General features: G+C 38.9%; 3 protein-coding genes across 3 annotated transcripts in view; 2 read left to right on the top strand and 1 right to left on the bottom strand.

Moving 5' to 3' along the window:
• Positions 1-2097, top strand: part of RPAIN (RPA interacting protein) — a 29501-nt gene extending 27404 nt beyond the window's left edge. Inside the window, exon 7 of the mRNA XM_070735173.1 lies at positions 110-2097. Coding sequence (XP_070591274.1) covers positions 110-139 — 30 coding nt within the window. The 3' untranslated portion in view covers positions 140-2097. The remainder of the gene's footprint in view (positions 1-109) is intronic.
• Positions 2098-2483: 386 nt separating this feature from the next.
• On the bottom strand, positions 2484-8062 carry MIS12 (MIS12 kinetochore complex component). The gene is given in 5 exon segments (XM_070735172.1): positions 2484-2800; positions 2802-3023; positions 3025-3069; positions 3071-3172; positions 7888-8062. Coding segments are annotated over 5 exon segments (762 nt in total). The 5' UTR covers positions 8023-8062; the 3' UTR covers positions 2484-2542.
• Positions 8063-10023: 1961 nt separating this feature from the next.
• On the top strand, positions 10024-21853 carry DERL2 (derlin 2). Its single transcript, XM_070735171.1, has 7 exons — positions 10024-10181; positions 12618-12683; positions 15025-15098; positions 15978-16071; positions 18250-18445; positions 19226-19316; positions 20665-21853. Exons 1-7 carry the CDS (start codon positions 10089-10091, stop codon positions 20768-20770), a joined length of 720 nt encoding a protein of 239 aa, XP_070591272.1. The 5' UTR covers positions 10024-10088; the 3' UTR covers positions 20771-21853.
• The last annotated feature ends 731 nt before the right edge of the window (positions 21854-22584 follow it).

Here is a 22584-nt window from a genome sequence, read left to right as displayed (position 1 = left end):
TCAGTAGTAAAGAGCTATAGCTATATTTAAATACACAGGCGCACTTTGTAAATGAATCAGGACTTTATTTACGAAACAATAACTTGTATTTATTTCCTTTTGCTTCTAGGCTTGTGATTTCTGGACAGTGATTTTTTAATTCCATCTGTATAGCCCTACCGTATTGTAGAAAGACAATGCTGTCTCCCCCATCTCCTTCTTTAGAAGGGTGTGTATAATACAATGTATACAAGTACGAAGTGTCCTCTATTTAAAAAATTGGATCTATGCTATTTTTTTCTAATGTGTCCCAATGAATAAACTCCTTTTATGATAAGAACAGGAGATTATAGGTTTGGAGCAGATTTTTCTTGTTGCAGCACTTTTTTTGTACAAATTCTTGGAAGTTTTGATCCAAATTGCATGTACTTTCATAAGGGGATTAAAGGAATTGCTATGTGTGAAGCACCTATTTTGCAAAAAGGTGAAATTTTTGCTTAAAGGAGATCAAATAACAGGAGGATGGATGTATTTCATTCTTGGACATGCCTAAAGGCCAGACCAACAATTTTACAATTAAGATTTGACCAACGTACCAGTCACCTGTGGCTTACTGAAAACAACACTGGCCAGCGGCCTGATTACATAAAGTACATAAAGCAGAATAATGTATATCATCTTTTTAATAACATCTGGAAATAAAGTTGTGTGGGTGAGCAACTGCTCTTTCTCCCCAAATATGTTGGTGAAATTCGGAACTGTGATTAAAAGGGGGGGGGGGGGGGGAGACAAACTACCTCTTTCAATAACTAGAACGACTAGTAGCCCTGATTTATCTTTTTAGATGAGAGACCTTATTCCAGAAAAGGGGTTTTAGCCTGGCCTCCTTTTGTCCCCCCAGATTCCGCTTCTTGGAAAGCTATGGCATAAAAATCCACTGAAAATGGAAATACAGATTTCTGTTGCAAGGTTATTTTCTGGAGCTCTAAGGGAAAGCTGTTGATAGGTAGTTTCCATTTTAGAAAACCCCAGAATTCGGGTTCAGGGAAGTCCCTGTTGTATAAGTTGGTACATAACTGTACCAACTTATACAACAGGGAACCACCTTAACTGAAAATCACCTTAGCAAAGAGATTGGATAGTAGGAAAAACCCATATAAAATACTATTTTATTTAAACCCAAGCTAGGATAGAGGGACAAGAATATACAATCAGATATATTACTATTTCCCACATTTTGGAAGAAATGTTCTTTCAAATCAAGTAATTAAAATTACCTATGGTAGCCAAGCAGTACCTTACTCAGATAAAAGATCATTTTGTAGTTCCTTCTCTCGTCTTAAATATAGCATGACACTGATGCTATATTCCCACCAAAATATGTAACATACAGTAAATTGGGTACCTGTTTTTTTTCCTTGCTAGTTTTGAATGATCAAATTCAACTCAGATGCAAAACGGTGGCTCATATAGATTCATATATCATATAAACCTAATTCACATTACATTCTAGTTCCAGGAGTAGGCAAAGTTGGCTCTTCTATGACATGTGGACTTCAATTCCCAGAATTCCTGCGCTAACATGACTGGCTCAGGAATTCTGGGAGTTGTAGTCCACAAGTCATAGAAGAGCCAACTTTGCCTACCCCGTTCTAGTGTCATGTATCCCTGAACATATAGTATAACGTATTTGCACTAATATACCAAATGTATTAATTCCTGCCAATATCAGTTCTGATCAGTGTTATAAGCTGCACTTAAAATCATTGCAATTTTTTTCTGTTGGGTTTTTGCAGGTGTTGGGGAGGCTGGCTCAATATTCAGTCATGCTATTGACTAATTAGTTTTAAGCAGCATGCATTGGTTGAAACATTACTGGTATTTGCTTTGAACCACCAAAAGGCCAATGTGATTCCACTTTCTCTTATCCTGTCAACAGCTTCCCCCCCCCCCAATTCAAATAGTCTTTTGTGTATAACTAAATACCTTGGTAGGTACTGTTCATTAATATTCTGATTGTTTTTTGTTTTTCACTTTCTGTGTTGTTGAACAACTTGAGTTTTGTTAATTGAAAACCAGGCTATAATTTAAGAAATAAACTACCTCTAATGCCGTTAACTTTGATTGTGATGTTTCTGTTATTTGAAATCCAGATGCAAAATTACCCATTGCTTCTTTTCAAATATTAAACCACTATAACATTAATGTTCTCTTAGGCTATAATCCACTGTACAGTCAGGGCCCAGGATTAAATTGGTGCCCTTTATGAAGCTTTGAGCGGAACCTGCAGGTATCATTTTAGCAATTTCAATTATTAAGGGCTTAAAATGGGAACCTGGCTTGACTTCCACTTGCCAGATAGTCTTCCCACAACTATGGCCATACTCCTGAAAGCAAAAGAGATTAATCAGATGACTCCATTCCAAGGAAAAGCTGCTTCCCCAGAAGGGTGTTTTCTTATTGTTTGCAAATTATGCAAAGAAATCATGACTGCCACACAAAGCTCTTGGAAACATTTCCCAAAGGGAGAAAATTGACTGATTTGTTTATTATATTACCAGAGTCACTTTCTCAGTCTGTTCATTTTGACCTCCACCTCCTGCACAATATTTTGCAGATTAGTAGCAGTTTTTGTCAAGGCAGCAAAGCTTTCTTTAAGGTTTACTGTCCCTTCATTTCTGCCTATATTGTCAAGACCATCAAACCATCGTAGAATCCCTTCAAGGTGCCTCTGGACAATCTTTTGCTCTTCCAATTCTGTCCGTAGAGCTTGCTCAGCACACATTTCAGCTTTAAGTTCTCTTTCGAGCTGGCTGATTTCAATTCTCCAACTCTTGAAACTGTTGTGCAGTGTAGCAGAATTCCTCTTGGAGTTTATCTTCTGGAAGACAAACGTTCTTGGGGATGCTTAAAACTGTGCTTAAAAGAGGTTCTTCCATCTTAGTGAACTGATTATCGAAGCGTTCCTTCATGAAAGCAAAGAATTGTTCTGTGCTCCTCCGGATTAAAGTAGGTGTAAGACTAGGACAGATGTTCTGCAGTTTATTTCAATATAACTTTCTCCACTACCAGCATTATATGAGAAAGATGATTCTTGGAAAGCAAAATATATCCGCAGCATGAATGTTTGAGGGGTAAAGCCAAAAAACTGGGCTTCGTATGTCATTGGATTTATTGACATGTTGAGAAATACCTGGAAAGAACATTGTTAAAATAAAATCAGCCTTTAGTAACTTAATTGGACTGGGTTCATACATTGTGCTAAATTGTCAGTTCCTTTGAGGTAGTCCAGACAAGAAGCACCAATCATGAGTTTACTCTAAGATTACCATAACAGAAAGTAAATTTCTTCTCCCCCGCCTTGCCTTTATAGTCCCAAGAAACTAAGGAGGCTCCCTTCTAAGATTTTAGCTATACTATTACTTATGTGGGCTAAGGTGCCTCTTATCTCATGGTTGCCTAGTTTGCTGCTGCTGCTGCTCATCCTGATAGTGAACCTTGTTCCCTCGGGTGCCAAAAGAGCGTGGGCATGTGCTATCACGCATGCATGAGTGCCCACACCCATAATTCAATGCCTGGGGAGGGTGAAAACGGCTTCCCCTGCCCCCGCGAGGTCTTCTAGAGACCAGAAATGGCCTGTTTCCCAACTTCTGGTGGGCCTAGTAGGCTCGTGTTTCATCCTCCCCAGGTTCCAAAGGCTTCCCTGGAGCTGGGGGAGGGTAAAAATGCCCTTCCCTATCCCCTAGGAGGCTCCCTGGAAGCCAAACACATCCTTCTAGAGCCTTTGCAAGCCAAAAATCAGCTGGCCGGCACACACATGCATACTGGAGCTGAGCTAGGGCAACAGCTCGAGTGCCAGCAGATATGGCTCTGCGGTGCCACCTGTGCCATAGGTTCGCCATCACTGTTCCAGGCCATTCTCACAGATTAGACCTGTACAAGCAAAGAATCATAGGTCTGGAAAGGATCTCAGGTCTTCTAGTCCAACAGCCCCCAACCTTTTAGGCACCAGGAACTGATTCTGTGGAGAGATTTTTTTTTTTGTGGACTAGAGGGGGTGGGTGGGTGGGTGGGTTGCATACTGCCTGAATCCCATGGAGGTGGCTTGATTTGTTTGCGCAGCCCAGCTTCTGGCATGCTGCGGCCCAGTACCGATCTACTGACCAGGGGTTGGGGAACCCTGTTCTAGTCCAGCCACCTATCCAAGACAAGGCCTTACACAAGTGGTGGTGAACCGTTTACTTGTTGGGTGCCAAAAGCACACATGCACAAACGTGACAGAACGTGCATGTCAGCACCCATAATGCAATGTGCCCCCCTGCACATGTGTGCACAACCCCCCAATATTCCCCCTGCACATGCACCCCCCACCCCGTTTTAGGCCTAGCAGGTCTCCCCTATTGTTAGAGGTGTTATGTCTGCCTTGTACGCAGCTTTAGCATTTTTCTCCATTGTTATGTGATGCATTTCCTGCCTCTACAATTTACCTCTATTTGCTTGCGAGACACTTCCTGTTCCTGTTGTATAGACATATTTATATTCTCAATGCAGCATTTTAACTGCATTTTGATTAAAATTACTTGAAACACCTGCAGCCCTCCCGGTACCAACTTCCCCCCACTCCCTACAAATGTGCACACAACACCTGCGCATGCGTCTCCTGCACCTGCACCTGCGGCCATCCTAAAAATAATTTAGCCTGCGGGAAACAAAAGCATGCACATGCACAACAGAGCTGAGCTGGGCGACGACTCGTGTATCCACAGAAAGGGTTCTGCATGCCAGCTGTGGCACACGTGCCATAAGTTCGCCATCAGGGCCTTACACCATCCTGGTCAAGTCTATTTTGTCCAGTCTACTTTTGAAAACCTCCAGCGATCAGTCACTCACAATTCCAGGGGGAATGCTATTCTATTGATTAATTGCTCTCATTGTTGGAAAATTTCTGCTTACTTCTAGGTTGGATCTTCATCTCATTACTTGTTACATCTTTTGTTTTGGACAAAAAGTTAATCCCCTCTTCTGTGAGACACCCCTCTCCCCAAGTATTAAAGACAGCTGTGACGTCTACCCTTATTCTTCTCTTTGATCTCCCCCCCCCGGAGATTAGAACTGCCCCCACCCTCCCTGTCTTTCGTAAACTACTCAAGACTCATTTATGCCACCAGGCATGGGGGAGTTAAGATATTCCTTCCCCCTAGGCCATTACAAGTTATGCATGGTATGTTTGTGTGTATGTTTGGTTTTATTATAAGGGTTTTTAGTTGTTTTATTAATTGGATTTCTACATGCTGTTTTTATCATTGTTGTTAGCTGCCCCGAGTCTGCGGAGAGGGGCGGCATACAAATCCAATAAATAATAATAATAATAATAATAATAATAATAATACAGTAATAATAATAATAATAATAATAATAATAATAATTCCATGTCAGGTGGCCTGATTTCAGAAAAGTGTCCCGCTTGACCATCATGGATTTCAATGAAATTTTATATGAACATGCACACATTTCCCCAATGAACATTGGTAAAGTGTTCTGTGTGCTGATGCAATACTTGCAGAGATATAGTCACTTGTGTGACCCCCATACTACAGCCTTCTGACTCAGTATGATTCTGAGGTTCCAGCAATTTTGAGACATAATAATATCTCCAGCAATATTTTGTTGAGAGAAACAAAACTTGACCATCTTGTATAATTTTCTGTGCTCTATTAAACATAATAAAAACATTCTCATGAGCGATCTCCATCTAAATAATTTGGAGCAAAGTTAGCCGAAAATATCATGGCTCGAAAAAAGATTAAAGTTTGGCTTTTTAGATCTTTGGAAGGAAAGGTATGAAAAACGTGAAATTTTGTGCATAATAATTTAGCAACATAAGATTTTTGAATATAAAATTTCATTTTCCTACTGCTTTTCAATAGTTTACAAATTGAGTGTAAAGTTGACGGTTTTTGTAAAAATGCTAAAAAAGAAGGTATTTTCAGCCCACTTTAACAAAAAAGACCTTCTAAAAATTTTGTTAAATCATTCTCATTAGAAAGAGCATTTTTGAAATCCCCTAAAACAGTAGGGTTGGTTTTTCATCACTCACATATAAAGCCCTAAAAATAGGGACAAAGTTGAGGATGTTGCTATGGCAATGCCACATGCATTCTACTGTAAATAAAATTTCATTGAAATCCGTGATGGTCAAGCAGGGACCCCAGACCACTTGGCATGGAATGAACCAACTTGCCGTAGTAAAATTTAGAATATATCACAAAAATCGGATTCATACCACTTGCTGAAATAAAATGGTTTATCATAGTGCATGATCATTATTAGAACTGATAAACTATTCCAAGCACTTGGGCACATGACTATATATGTAATTTCCTTACAAGAAAATGAAGAAATGATACTTGCAAAAAAAGTAGGGATTTGGGGGGGGGAGGGAAACCACCAGTCTTACGAACAGGAAAAGGGGCAAGCAGCCATACAATAAGTGGGCATATAAATAAAATCAATCATTGAGTAGACACCCAAGCCCACTGCTTAAATATTTTAATATTCATTTTTATATTACTTGATACTTGTATTTTGTATTTCATGTTTAATATTACTTAATACTTGTAAAATAAAAAAAGCCTATGCAACATGATAGTTAAATAAAATTCTGAATACTAATTCCATATTATTGAAATGGTTATTAAATGGACTGATTTATTCCAGGAGAACATGCTTGCAACTGAGCAGTATTATATTACTAGATAATGTTTCAGACATTTAAAAACTAGCTATTTTGAATTAATTTAATGAACTCAGGCAACCTGCTTTTCTGAGGAATCTTGATGGAAAACATTGCCTTGGGCTGGTATGTTAGATGATGGAATTTTATATACATAGGAATTTGCACACCTTGCTTTTTTTGAATCAAATAAATTCCAATGCCAAATTTTGAGCCTCAGAATTCATTTTAATTAAAAGGCTCTAAATACCACTTATTGAATTTGGATATTTTTTTTCTGAACAATACAGTAGTTCTCAATAGTGAAAAATTACCTGTGATAAATTTTTGCCAAATAATCCATTTTTTATGCAATAACTTAGTATTTGGACTAATAATCAATTAGATGTTAGTGACCTATAATAAAATCTTTGTTAAGAACTGATGAAAGCTATAATAAACTGACATCAGCACACTGTTCTTATTAGTCATAATTGAAATATATTTCCAACACAAGTGGAAAACAGTGAAAAATAAATGTAACATTTCCTAATAGAAATATATGCACAGTAATTTTTGACAAATATGACTGAAGTTCAATAACTTCCAAAAGCAGAACTGTCAGAAGCAATTTTTCCTTTCCAAATAAACAGCTATAAAATATAAATAATGCTATACATTTATGTGAGAGCAAATACTGTTAAATTTAATAGGACTTGTTTCCAAATACATATATGCTTAGTTGGGTTTTAAAAACAGGAATGTTATACAATTAACAGAAAATTAGACAGGAACATCTGGTAGGTTTCCAAGTGTTTGGAATTAGTACACAGATAAGGATGCCCATGTACTAATTGCTTAACAGTGTCAAAACTCCAGCCCAAAATATGAAGGGATTATTTTGTTTGGAAACCAAAGCTGAATGGGGCCAGAATTTAATTCACTTTTACATTCATGTTTGCCATAAACAAGCCAGAAATTTATGTTGTACAAACCTTCCAGTGCTGAATAACCCACTCAATCCTGTAAAATGCTGGAATACAGTGAATTCCCTTTTAAGTGATGCCCAATTGTTCTTCTGTTAATCATCCTCTTACTTGTCCGTGGTTGTTGTCATTTCATTCTTGATCGGATAAGTCAGTTATTCCTGATTCCCCATCTTTACATTTTTGGACCCATCTATGTACAGTACTCACGTCAATACAGTCATCCCCATAAACAGCCTGCATTCGGTGATGAATTTCAATGGGAGGGACTCCTTTGGCAGTCAAAAACTCAATCACGGCACGTTGCTTAAAGCGTATGGCGGAGTACTCAGTGCAGGCTTCCATTTCACCAGCAATAGCAACCCAACCTTTCCTCTCTCATCAACTTCCCGCCAGCCAAAAACAGATGCTAAACAAAACCGGTCAGAGGTTCCAACACTGCCATCTGCTGGCGAGCTAGCATTGGGGCCATTGTTTTCTTCCAACCTCTTTCGACAGTAGGCAGCACAGATATTAAGGCCATGCCTGAATTTGGATCCAAATTCGAATTCAGACCAGTTTCTCTTCCTTCAGCCCAACTTGCCTCATAGAAGGGACGGAGACCTACGTTTATCTATTATTTCTAAGGGTAAGGATGTGTGTGTGTAACATATTTTTGCTGATAATGAAAAGGGAGGGATATATACTGCTCAAAAAAAAATTAAGGGAACACTCAACACATGCTAAATCTAACTGAATGAAATACACTACTGTATTCTCATTGAATACTTTGTTCTGTACAAAGTTGAATGTGCACAACAGCAGGTGAAATTGATTGTCAATCAGTGTTGCTTCCTAAGTGGACAGTTTGATTTCACAGAAGTTTGATTTACTTGGAGTTATTTATTTTTATTTAATTTATTCAATTTTTTTATGCCGCCCTTCTCCTTAGACTCCTATATTCAGCCTTCCATCCTTCCGAGGTGGGTAAAATGAAGACCAGTATTGTGGGGGCAATATGCTGGCTCTGTTAAAAAGTGCTATTGCTAACATGTTGTAAGCCGCACTGGGTCTAAGGAGAAGGGTAGCATAAAAATCAATCAATCAATCAAACAGCAAGGCAGACCCCACAGGTTCAAATCCCAGTAAGGATATGGTTAGCTGAAGAGAGCAAAAGAGCTAGAAATAAATTGATACTAGTCTCCCTTGCTTTTCATTATCAGCAAAAATATTGTATACATATACTGTATATACATACACGCACGCACACACACACACACTTCTAAGGTGCACATACACTTACACTGTAGACACCTCCTGGTTTTATTTTATATACATATACGTGTGTGTGCGTGTGTGTATAAATGTAGATTGTTGTGAGTTCGGATTTTTCCCCATGTAATATTTTGAGTGTCTTTGACCCAAACTCACAGCAATCTACATACATATACCTGTGGAAATCTACGAAAACACAGAAACTCATACATGTATATGTATATAAAATAAAACCAGAAGGTGTCTATGGCGTAAGTGTATGGGTATCTTAGAAATATCTATATCTATACCTACATATATACATATATATATACATATATATACATACATACACACACACACACACACACACACATATATATATATACAGTATGTGTGTGTGTGTGTGTGTGTGTGTGTGTGTGTGTGCATACATACACAAAAGCGTAAAAATTAATGTGGCAATCCTGAAAACTGCCCTCCCAGCGCCATTCCCCTTTTAAGGAGGGGCGGGGAAGCCCTTGTGGGAATATTGTTACCTGCTAAAGAGAGTTTGCCTTCTTTTCTTGATATTCGTTTAATACCCAAAAGCCATCTAAGGTTTTACAGTAACTGACCAAGTTCTTCGCAGTTTTCTTCGTGATTTTTTGGTATCGTATTTAATGCCTAGTCCCTTTTTGGTCTATTTTGCTTTATTTTATTACTACCAGTTTGTGCATTAAGTCTTATGCTTTAATTTAAAAGGTTATGGGGGTTTTTTAGGTCTGGAGCGCCAACTCACCTCAAAACCTCTCCGCCCCCTGGGTAGGAATTCAAGTCGCTCTGACAGAAATTTCGCCGCATTGAAATTCGATTTTCCCGCCTCTTTGGTTTCCAAACGGCTTTCCCTCTCCCCCGCCCCTTTCCACAACTAACCATAGAGTTTAGGAAGGCTAGAACCACGCAGGCTAGACTTCCGGCAGTCGTCACGATTCTACGGCACACCTAATCGGCTCTGATTGGGTTTAACAAGTACACAGAGGGAGGGAGGTGGACGGCAGAGATTGGCTGAAGGGGGGGAAAGGGAAGGGTGGAAATGGCAGAGATTGGCTATTCGGCCGATGGCTTTGGGGATATGATTGGCCGACGCCGAGGAGCTGCTATAAGCAGAGGCAGAGCTTTAAGGCGGCAGCGCCAAGATGGCGTATCAGACTTTCCGGCAGGAATACCTGCAGGTGCCTCCTGTCACACGGGCCTACACTACCGCCTGCGTCCTCACCACCGCGGCTGTGGTGAGTGGGGGAGAAGGGTGGGCTCCCGTGGTCGCTGGGTGGTGGAATAAGCAGTGGTTCGAGGGGAATCCGTAGAGTCTTCTCCTTTGACATGCCTCTGCCTTGGCTATTGGGCAGCTCTGTTGTATTTGTAGATTGGGACGTGATGAACTCCCCCCTCCCTTGATTCCAGTAATTAATTAAATGTATCTGTCGCCCGTGTGAAGTGTCTCTGGGCGGCATAGAAATTTTGTGCAGCTTAGGCTTGGAAGAAGGGTTTTATATACAGTATATACCTGAGGGGCTGCCAAAGAGGAAGGGGTCAGGCTGTTTTCCAAAGCACCAGAAGCCCAGACGAGAAATAACGGATGAAAGGTGACCAAAGAGAGATTCAACCTGGAAATAAGGAGGAACTTTTTGACGGTGAGAGCGATCAACTGGTGGAACAGCTTGCCTGCCGAGGTTGTGAGCTCCAACACTTAGGACTTTCAAGGGTAGTTTGGACTGCCATTTGTCCGAAATGGTATAGGGCAGTGATGACGAACCTATGGACGGGTTTCACAGCTGGCACGCAAAGCCATATCTGCTGGCATGCGAGCCATTGCCCTAGCTTAGCTCCAATGTGCACTTGTGTGCCGGCCAGCTGTTTTTTGGCTCGCAAAGAGGCTCTGGGAGGGTGTTTTTGGCTTCCAGAGAGCCTCCAGGAGGATCAGAGAGGGTGTTTTTACCCCATCCCCCGGCTCCAGAGAAGCCTTTGGAGCCTGGGGAGGACAAAAAACAAGCCTACTGGACCCACCTGAAGTTGGAAAACAGGCCATTTCTGGCCTCCAGAGGGCCAGGGGGAGGGCAGTGGAAGCCAATTTCGCCCTCCCCAGGCATTGAATTATGGGTATGGCTACTCACATATGCATGGTTGGCACCCAGGGAAAAAAAGGTTCGCCATCACTGGTATAGGGAGTTGGACTAGACGACCTACAAAGTCCCTTCCAACTCAAATAAATAAATAAATAAATATCTATGGCATTGTATATAAAGCACCTTTCCACTCCTGGGGACCCATCTGCTAAGAATCGACATTAGAACAGGCCATGAAGAGTTAGGATCCCTCAGGCCGACTTTACAATATGGATGTGAAAATTAAATCGGGCTGAGATCGCTAGGATTCTCTGAACCTTACATGGGAAGAAAGCCAAATATTCCAAGACCTACATCCTATACCCATGAAAATCTACAAAAATATATACCGCATTTTTCGGAGTATAAGACGCACCTTAGTTTTGGGAGAGGAAAGTAGGGAAAAGAATCTGCTTACCACATATTCATCTGCCTAGCATCCTTAGTCTGGTTTGGGCTTAAAAAAAAACCTTATTTGGAGAGAGAGTAACAACGAAAGAGCTTGCAAGCCAGTAAGAGCTGGGAACATTGTTAGAACCTGGTTAGGGCTGGAAAGAAACTTACTTGGGCTAAGTTAGAATAATGAAAAAACCCTCTGCAAAGACTTAGAGCTTGGAGAACATTATTCAGAGACAGAAACAATGAAAGAACCTGCAAGTTAAGGGCTGGAAAGATCGTTAGCACCTAGTTAGGGCTGGGGGGGAAAGCTTCGAAAAAAGCTGCATTCAGAGTATAAGAAGCACCTGAATTTTCAGCCTTCTTCTTATACTCCGAAAAACATGGTATGTACATAGATATACATACAGTACATACATTATTAGCATACACACATATATATATATATATGCTGATAATGAAAAGGAAGGGAGACTAGTCTAGATCTATTTCAAGCTATTTTGCTCTCATCAGCGAGCCATACCCTTACCGTGATTTGAACCTGGGCAGTCTGCCTACAAGGCAGAAAACAAACACACACACACATATAAATATATATAAATATTACAGCAGTGGCTTTTGGGATAGTGTGCACATAAGAAAAAACACTCTTAGCATTGTTTTCTTCAATGGCCAAACAAATACATGAAAAGCAGGACATAAAAGCAGTAGTCTTCATTTTTTGCTGCAAGTGTAACATCAAGTTTCTATCTACAGATATTTATTAGAGGTTTTATCTTTCTTTTTAAAAAGTTATATTGAAGAGTGGTATTTGCTATAGCTATTGTATTCATATTATCTTGCTTAGAATTCTGAAATAGAACAAATGTCCAATTAAGAGGGTTCATCTCAATGGAGGGGGGAAATGGTACTTTGATTTATGTTTATGGGGGAAAAACCAGCAGATTTTGCCTGATTGGTATTGGATGAAATCAGATGAGTATTTATGCATGAAGATAGATTGGTTATGAACCAGATTGCATTATGTCATCAAGGATACTCTATAAATTCAATAATATACCCTTATGGTATATTGCCGTATTGGTATATGGTATCTGCCTTACGGTAGATTCATAAATCACAATGTTGTACAATTGCAACTTCCTTTGTATTTTCTTCTTTTTTTAGCAATTAGAATTAATCACACCTTTTCAACTGTACTTCAATCCAGAATTGATATTTAAAAGCTTTCAAGTAAGTGCTTTTTTGCATGTTTTCATAAAGACAAGTAGCACAGTGCAGTTTTCACAAATCAGAATTGCTGGTATTTTTAAACAAGTGGAATCAATTCTTGAGATTTATGGTAGAACCCTCCAACACAGGAGTGTCAAACTCAAGGGCTAGGGTGCTTAAATTTGGCCTGCAGGGCCACCCTGGGAACAACAAATAACCGGCCTGTGATGCAGGCAGCCCTCTCGAGCTCTGTTTTTGTTGGCAGAGGGTTGCAGAAGGCTGTCACAACTGAAAACGGAGCTCACGAGGGCCATGGGTGACCCTCTCAAGCTCCGTTTTCACTGGAAGAGGGTTGCAGGAGGCCATCTCAGGCAAAAACTGAGCTTGGGAACCCGTGTTCATTGGCAGAGCACTCAGGCCACCACACACGCCCCTGACAAGTGATGTTGAGCTGGCCACACCCACCCTGGCCATGCCCCTCCCCGAGGTCAAACACAACCCTGATATGGCCGTCAATGAAATTGAGTTTGCCGCCCCTGCTCTAATATCTACAAGAATTATTACTAATAAGGTTATATGTTGATTCTACTACCAAATACGATTGTTCTGTAATTATATGTATATATGTATGTATACGTGAGTGTGTATATATGTATGTATGTATGTGCGTATCAACATGTTTTTGCTGAATTTTTAAATTTAAGGGAGACTAGGATAGCGCTATTTCGGCCTTGTTCTGGCCTCATCAGCTAGCCATACCCTTACTGGGATTTGATCCCGGGGCTTCTGTCTTGAAAGGCAGAGAATTAACCTCTAGGCCACCAGATCTGATCCCTTCAGCTTTGTACCAGGGAGGCGTTATATGTTTTTTCTGTTGGATCACCCTGGTATATTGAAGGAACGTCACAGCTCCTTTTTGCCTCTAGGCCCAACCCAGGGCCATTTCAAGGCAGTTAATTTATTCATAGCCAACAAACTATGTTCTGTATGTATCACATGTTTTTGCTGAATTTTTAAATTTAAGGGATATAAATGTGGGATATAAATATACAGTGGAACCCCGACATAACAGCTGCTCTACTTAAGAGCAACTCGAGATAAGAGCTGGGAGGGGAGAGATATTTTTGTTCTACTTACAAGCCCAAATTCGAGATACAAGCGCCAAGGAGCTGTCTCCTGAAGCCAAACGCTAACTTCCGCGTTCGGCTTCAGGAGACAGCTGCGAAGCGGCGCGCGTGTTTTAAAAGGTTGCAGCCGGCCTGGGGGGCTCGGGGGGGTGCTTGCAGCTTTCTTTCTTGCTCTTTTTCTTTCTCTCTTTTACCTTCCCTTCCTCTATTTCTTCTTTTCTTTCTCCTTCCCACCTTCTTCCCTCCCTCCCTCCCTTCACTCATTCCTCTCTTACTCTCCCCTTTCATAAGTTTCCTTGCTTCCTTCCTCTGTTCCTGTCCCTTCCCCCTTTCTTTCTTTCTTTCTTTCTTGCTCTTTTTCTTTCTCTCTTTTACCTTCCCTTCCTCTATTTCTTCTTTTCTTTCTCCTTCCCACCTTCTTCCCTCCCTCCCTCCCTTCACTCATTCCTCTCTTACTCTCCCCTTTCATAAGTTTCCTTGCTTCCTTCCTCTGTTCCTGTCCCTTCCCTCTTTCCTTCCTTTCTTCCCACCCTCCGTCCATTCATTCACCCATTCCTCTCTTGATCGCTTAAAGCCGGTCCCTGGTGCAAAAAGGGTTGGGGACCTCTGTCCTACAGGATTGGGTGGCAGAGAAGTTGAACATATGTAAATTTAAAAGTTTAAGAAAGTTTACAAGTTAAGTGAAAGAAACTTCATTATTCATTTATATGTACATGTACATTTCTTCATTAAAAATATGTCTTTCTGCATAATTTAGACTAACTTTGTGAGTTTTTTGAGGGCTGGAACCAATTAAAATTATTTACATTAATTCCTATGGGGAAAAGTCGTTCGAGATAAGAGCTGCTCGACTTAAGAGCCCAGGTCCGGAACGAATTAAACTCGTATCTCGAGGTACCACTGTATATATGTGTGTGCGTATGTGTGTATCTTTTATACACACACTTCCGGCCCGGGCAACAAAGCTGGAAAGATTGGGGACCAGTTTTACAGCACTCTTTGATCTTTCACAACATCAGCATATTGCCCCCAACAATCTGGGTCCTCATTTCACCAACCTTGGAAGGATGGCAGGCTGAGTCAGCCTTGAGCCAGTCAGGATTACACTCATGGCAGTGGACAAGATTACCCTGCAATACTGCATTCTAATCACTGCACCACCACAGCTCCCACAAACAAGCAAGCATTTGTTTACATGTGATTTATTAATTTTTGATTCCTCATATCTTTTGCAGGTATGGAGGCTGATTACAAACTACCTTTTCTTTGGGCCAGTCGGATTCAATTTTTTATTTAATATGATATTCTTGTATCTTTTACTTATCTTAAGACCTTTTAGACATACCCCGATGAAAGTTGATTGAATCTTCTTTTCTAATTTTATTTAATATACTGCCATAATTTACATGGATTCCAAATGGTTTAGCAACAACTTTAGAAGCAAATAAGTAATTTAAACTAGCTGCAGCTGATTCCTTCTTTGAAAAAAATATAAGCCACATGTTTTATTGTATTATAGTATCAGTAACCCAACAGAGAATATGGTCATTGTGATTTGTTCTTGTTGCACGTGTAAGATTTCCATTGGTAATCTCCAAGTGTAAAAGTCGCTATAAAAATATGTGGTTTTTGGTGGAAATCAAGCAATACAAAATTAGATCTGTAATGATAGGAGGCAGAGAACCCTGGTTGTACCTTGGTTATAAACCCCTACTTTAGGTTTTTATTTATTATTTATTTTAGTTTAGTTTAGTTTATTGGATTTGTATGCCGCCCCTCTCCGAGGACTCGGGGCGGCTCACAGCATGTACAAAAAACAAGAAACAATAGCAATCCAATTAATACATTAAAAAACAGTCTTTAAAATTCTAGTTAAAAAAGAAAAACCATCAATATCATTCATTCAAGAATCAAACAATCAATTTTGATTATATGAGCAGAAAATCCCTGATGTATACCAATTCTATGGCATAGAAGTTTTAATGTCAGTATTGATCTTATTTCCCAAAATGTTTGACTCTGTAATTAACAATAGCTAGAATTATTTCAGTTCTAAATGCTAAAGGTGTGTCTATTTCTTTTACTTCTTCCACCTCTGAATGTGAAGCTAAAACAAGAAAAGAGTTTCATTTTCTCATAGAAATAAAATATATATCAACATGTAGTATTTTCCTGAACTGGTGATCAGATATCGCTATTGTCGAATGCTTGAGGAAGGATCATTTCGTGGTCGGACAGCAGATTTTGTATTTATGTTCCTTTTTGGTGGACTCTTAATGACTGTATCCTTTCATTGTTGGATTTTATATATAAGATTTGGGACAAGATAAAATTATTTGAATTGTTCTCCATCTATGTTTGGGATATCTCTTTACATCTTCTAGGACAGTGATGGAGAACCTTTTATTGTTCGTGTGCCAAAAGGAATGTGTGTGGCTCTACTAGCATGCGTGCCCATGCCCCTTCCCTCGCCCCGCACGCATGCGTACACACACACGTGTTGCCCCCTGCGAATGCACACAGGCCTTTCTGATGCCTGGTAGGGGAAAATAAATGAAAATAAAATGGAAGTTTGGGAAAACGCACTTCCAGTTTGCCGTTGTACTGTTTTTTGTATACTGGAGGGTTCAGGGAAGCTTCCTGAAGCTCTGGAGTGCAAAAAGCAGCACAATTGGCAAACCGGAATTTCAGAAAACGAACTTCCAGTTTGTCCATTGTGCTGTTTTTTGCACTTTGGGCTTCAGGAAGCTTCACTGAACCTTCCACAGTGTAAAAAACAGCATAACGGTGAACTGGAAGTGCATTTTTCTGAACTTCCAGTTTGTCCGATGGGGGATTTTCTTTTTTTGCCTCCAGGGCTTCAGTGAAGCTTCCCTGTAGCGTCTGGAGGACAAAATGGCCTTTCCCAAGGCTGAAAATGGAGCTGAAACATGGCAAAGTCATGCTTGCCCTCTGATATGGCTATGCGTGGCACATGTGCCATAGATTTGCCATCATGGTTCTAGGAAGTCAACTAAATAAATAGCAAGCATTATTTCCAGAAATGAACACTTTGTGAGAGAATTCTGAGTTCTTATGTTGATTCATGCAGTGCCATTATGATATCTACTAGGCGTGATCAGGAGAAATTATTTATAAAAATACCCCTCCCCCCCCCCAAAGAAAACAATTCCTTGGTTTGATTTGGAACTGGCTGGCCTTTAACTTTTGAAAAGAATCTGAAGTGTACCGTTTCATAAAAGAGTTTCAGAACTCTGGTAAATTTTGTTAGGTGGTACTTTCAAAGAAGATAATTTATTTCTGAAGAGCATAGGTAATCTAAAGATTATTTAATTCCAGAATACTTATTTATTTGCATGAAAAAACACTGATAGTGAAAAACGTCAGACATTCAGAACAAAGTCCTGTTCTGCCCTACTGCAATAACTTTTTATTTCCTTTCAGCCCAGCCTGCAGGTGTCTCTATTTTTAACTTCACAATCATCTAGTGACGATTCTTAAGCTAAGAATATAAGATCAGCCTCAGATAATTTTGCATAATTTCTTTTATGCAAGTGGAAGTGAAACCTAGGCTTTATGTACATAAAGTGGCAACCACTCTCCAGATGAAGGGATTTTGCTTAGTTTATTCTTAGGTACAGCTTGTCCTTGACTTAGAACAGTTTAGTAACCATTTGAAATTACAAAGACACTGTGTCTTTGTGACTAATGACTATTTTTCACACAACTGTTGCAGCATCTCTATGACCACATGATCAAAATTCAGCCACTTTGCAGCTGACTCATATTTATGATGGCTGCAGTGTCTTGGGATCATTGTGATCATTTCCAACCTTCTAACAAACAAACTCAGTGGGGAAGCTAGATTCACATAACAACTGTGATACTAATTTAACAACTGCAGTGATTCACTTAACTATGCAAAGAAAGTTGTTAAATGGGACAAAGTTTAGTTAACTGTGTCACTTAGCAACATAAATTTTGGGCTTAATTGTGATGGTAAGTTAAGGACTACTTGTACTAAAAAGTAAAGCTCTCCCTTACAGTATTCATGTGTGAGATTACATGGCAGAAGTGTGGAAATTGTCTTAGTAGTATTTCCCTCTTAGAAAGTATCTTTTTTTTTCTGGATAAGGCATATTTGGTTTGCAATCTGGCATCAGATCTGTACCACAGGTTGACTGCTTCAGGAAACCCATCTTTCTAAGGATTTTTTTCTGTGTATAAATTAAACAGTAAATGTTTCCATTGTGAAGGTACTTTTTAAAAAAGATTTGACATATTACTTTAGGCTTTAAATCTGATTTACTTTTTTGTTCTTCCTCATTTCTAATGTGCCACCAGACACTGAATTACTGAAATAAATAGGTACCGGTATGCAGGGCAACTTTCTGCTATTTATTTTTACATTTCTTTGATAAGAGTACAATGACTTTTTCTTTAACCATTATTCCTATCAGCTTTTTGGCTTGTTTGTCAATTTGGTTTTTTTAGGGCAGGCATTTACAATAATGCTAGTATATGTCTGGAGCCGCAGAAATCCTTTTGTTCGCATGAATTTCTTTGGGCTTCTCATCTTTCAGGCTCCATTTCTTCCGTGGGTTCTCATGGGATTTTCACTTTTATTGGGAAACTCCATTATAGTAGATCTTCTAGGTAAGATGATCGGAAATTATGTCAGTAAGTGAGCTATAATAAAATAATTGCCTTGTTGACTTGCCTTGTCCCTTTAAAATTATTACTTGCTTTTCTCTTGTACATACTAACATTTAAAGTTACAATTATGCAATACATTGATAGTTATTGAGGAATCCCAGCAACTATGATTACACTGTTAGAAGAGGTGAAAGACCAGATAATTCTGGAGGAGGACTATCTATGTAATTGCTAAAAATGGTCCTTGATGGTACATAATTTTTTTTAAAAAATCTTCATAACAGCCTTTATTATGAGGTGATACAGATTTATTCCCTAGCTTAAAAATGAGAATTGTGTATACTTTGCCGAATGTAAAATGCAGAATTCATAAAAGCACTACTGTGCTGCTTGTTTTCTTACAGTTTACATATGAAGAAAAGAGGCCAAGAAAAGCTATGCTACATATGAAAATCTTAAGTTAGAAACAGTGTGCAAAATATATATTGAGGTGCTTCTTCTAAAAATAGATGAACTGATGATGTGAAAAACGATTAAATGTTTTAAGAGCTAAAGGAACAGGAGGAGGTTTTGCTGTCCACCTAAATGTTGACACAATTGGAAAAGAAAACTAACTTCTTTAGATTTCCTAAGCAATCTTTTCAAGCCTCAGGTAGTCTTTTATGAAACAGGCTTTTAAAATGCTTTCTCAAAACTGGAATGATTAATGTTGGGCAGTTGGATGCTTTTAGAATTTTGTAATAAAACAATGTTGTGTTTCACTATTCCCCCCATCTCCAGGCATTGCTGTGGGTCACATATATTTCTTCTTGGAAGACGTCTTTCCTAATCAGCCTGGGGGAGGAAGGCTTCTAAAAACACCATACGTATTGTAAGTACTTTCTATTATTTTTTTGTTTAAATCATTTATAGAGCTGCCCATTTATAGCCAATTCTGTAGAGCTCCCAATCAAAAACGGTTTCCGTTTGATGGGTATTGAGTGGAAGGGAAAAGGCAGAATAAACTGTACCCAAATTAATGCAGAACAGTTGTATTCAATGAGTGAATTTCAAACGTAAAAAGATAGAAAATGGACAGAGATGGAGTTTAATCCATATCTAATTCCTGAATTATCGCGTTATCCTCACTGTTTTCCAAGCAGAGCTTAGTTGATCATATCTAAGAGGTGTATAATTAAATGGAATTCCCAGAGAAAATCTACATCAATATTAGAACACATGCTTCACATGATGAATTCAACCCCAGCATGTATAGATAGAGATGGGAATAATCAGCGGTGGGCTACGAGCCAGAACGCTAAATTGTGCTTGCCGTGGCTTGTAAGTTCTTGCGGGACCAGCTACTGCACCTGTGGAGGTAGCAAAATCACACACGGAGCCACAGGTAAAACCTTGCGGAAACACAGGAGTAATTTTGCTACCTCCACAGGTGCAGCAGCAAAATCGCGCTGGTCCTGTCACTGGGAATAATATCTAAAATCTAGAGAAGCACTGTCAGTTAGCATAATACTGAACTAAATGAATTGGTTGCCTGACTCAATATACAATGTCTGATAATTGCTGTGGAGGGTATTTGTCTATAAGTACTGTTTGTGGGATCTATAAAAGCATCTCATTGGTTACTTATAGAACAGGTAGTTGAAATAAGTGGATACTTTTTGGCCCCTTATGCCATTTACTATGGTAGACTGAACCATAGCATCTTAGATAAATCTAGATTTTAAATCCGTTTAGAATTCACTTTATATCCTACACAAAAGAAACTATAAAACTAGCACAATGTGATAATAATTAACCTGATAAATTTCAATAAGAGCTTTTTAAAAAATCACCCTACCCTGCTGTGCTGTTTGGGCTTGATGAAATCTATATTTGGTACTTCTGTAGAATATCAGATTGGGAAAAGCTGCGATACAGTCACAAGAAAGTAATTTAGAAGCAGCATTTAAAAGAATCTTTTTAACAAATTAAGAAATATATGCAGTTCAGAACAATGGGAAGTAATGTTTCTTCCTAAAACAAATATGCATACATTCCTAATTCTGGTTACTTGTTCTTTCCAATTACCCTTGAGGCAAAAGAGAAAAGAACAGGTTGAACAGGCAGGCAGAAATCATGGAGCTTTAAATGCTTTCCTTTTGTTAGTAACGTTATGTACACTTTTCTATTTTTGTTGACTTGAGCATTAAAGATATATATATATATATATTGCTTAACAGGAAACTAATATTTGATACTCCAGAAGAAGATCCCAATTATAATCCATTACCTGAAGAAAGGCCAGGAGGTTTTGCATGGGGAGAAGGTCAGCGCCTAGGAGGCTGAGATCCAGCAAGCATCTTTGACAAGAGACTAGGCAAGCAAACCAGCCTGGAGAATGTTTCTGTTCTCTTGTGCGTAAAGGAAGTTTTGACAACTCTGAATATGCAAAACATTTTTTCAGAAATGAAAAAAAAATCTGATCAAAAGACATTTTTCAAGGAACTGACTTCAAACCTTCTTGAAGACTTTTACATTGATTTGTTTAGAAGTGAATGACCCAAGCCAAGGAAAACTGGAAATGCACATTCTTGTGTTCTTCAGTTCATGTGTAAAAAGAAATATTTGTAAGGCCCTTTTCAATTTTATTTCATACAGGACTGGGGCAACTACAGATGATGAATAAATCTTTATTTTACTTTTACTTTTTCATTAGATAATTAAACAGGCAAACTTACTTGACTTGCTGGCCATGGCAACGGTGCCTCTGAAGCAAACTACAACGGAAGAGCCTTTTTTTTTTCCTCAGAAGATTTGGGCAGATTTTATATGCTGAATTATGTTGAAGTCTTTGTGTTTACTAAATCTGGTTTACTGTTATGTTTGCAGTGTAACCCCCAATGGTGGCTAGGGACTGAGTGAGGTTTCATATGTAAATTGTAAAATTGGTTAGCTATAAGGTACAACCCATCTTCCTTACGTATAGTGTTACATACGGTACTCTCTTAAAAGCAGATTTCTTTTGTGGGGTTTGAGATTAGAGTCAAAGTAGACACTATTATGGTATGGTGGATACTATAGACATTTGACTTTTATATCTTCAATTCCATTGGTGTCTTTACTATTTTTGTATTTCATGGAACATCATTTGTCTTCCTCTATTGCTACTTGAAAAGGAAACATCTAAAAATCTATGAAACATACTGTTTCATACAAATTTCATGACAGACTACATTGGAAGAGTGGAAGTTCTAAGCTATAATTTGTTTAAAATATCTGTTTTATGAAAGATTAATTCTCTTCAGGGCTAAAAAGTGCTATGTTTGGCCTGTTGTGTGGGCAAATTACCTTCCACGTTTCACACTTAAATTGCTGCACAGTGGCCTTAGCATCCCATAAAATAAAAGCTAAAATTCTGAGATCATGAAATTTTGTGAGATCCTAAGATTCATGTGCCCAAGGTCTTGGCCAGGTAAAAATTGTGAGAGTTCAGGAGTTGAGCTACAGCCTAGAAGTTTGAAGAGTGTGAAGTTATTAAATATTGACATACTTAAAAGGTAGAACAAATTCTGATGTGTTTGGTATGTAAAATTCCCTGACTGATAAACCACTTGGCCTACAGGCAGTCTTTACCCATTCTATATGTTCTCTGATGAGCATTCAGCCTTCCTCATAACTTAAGCCACAGTTGCTAGTATTGTCCAGATAACTGCATTGCTTTACCTCATCTTCAAACTTAAAAGTGCTTGTTTAAAAAACAGCACCAAACAAGCATACTGTTGTGTGCATATGCCGATTTTTAAAAAAATTGGAACAGTAAAACTTGATGAAGATTGAAAGCAGTTTCAAATGCATTATTCTTCCTCATGGACCGACCTCCCTTAGGAGTGTAAAATGTATGGATCAGCACAAATTGTTATTGGAGTAACTGTTTTAATGGATACTTCTTAGGATAAGAGTCAAACATTTGGGCTTCTTTTAATGGTCTAAGAGGATAAATGCATGTATTAAATTTTAGATGATTCTTTTTGTAGAGTTACATCAGGAAGATAAACTATGAACAAATTTAACATTAGATAAGATTCATGAAGTTAGCAATAGCTATTTCATACAGGAAAAGCTGATGTGGGTAGTACAGCACTGCCTCTGAAACCCAGTAT

The sequence above is a fragment of the Erythrolamprus reginae genome, chromosome 1 (genome assembly GCF_031021105.1).
Source record: "Erythrolamprus reginae isolate rEryReg1 chromosome 1, rEryReg1.hap1, whole genome shotgun sequence".
In the NCBI taxonomy this organism is placed as follows: domain Eukaryota; kingdom Metazoa; phylum Chordata; class Lepidosauria; order Squamata; family Dipsadidae; genus Erythrolamprus; species Erythrolamprus reginae.
The sequence above is the reverse complement of the archived record's forward strand: the minus strand, read 5'-3'. Positions and strand labels throughout refer to the sequence as shown.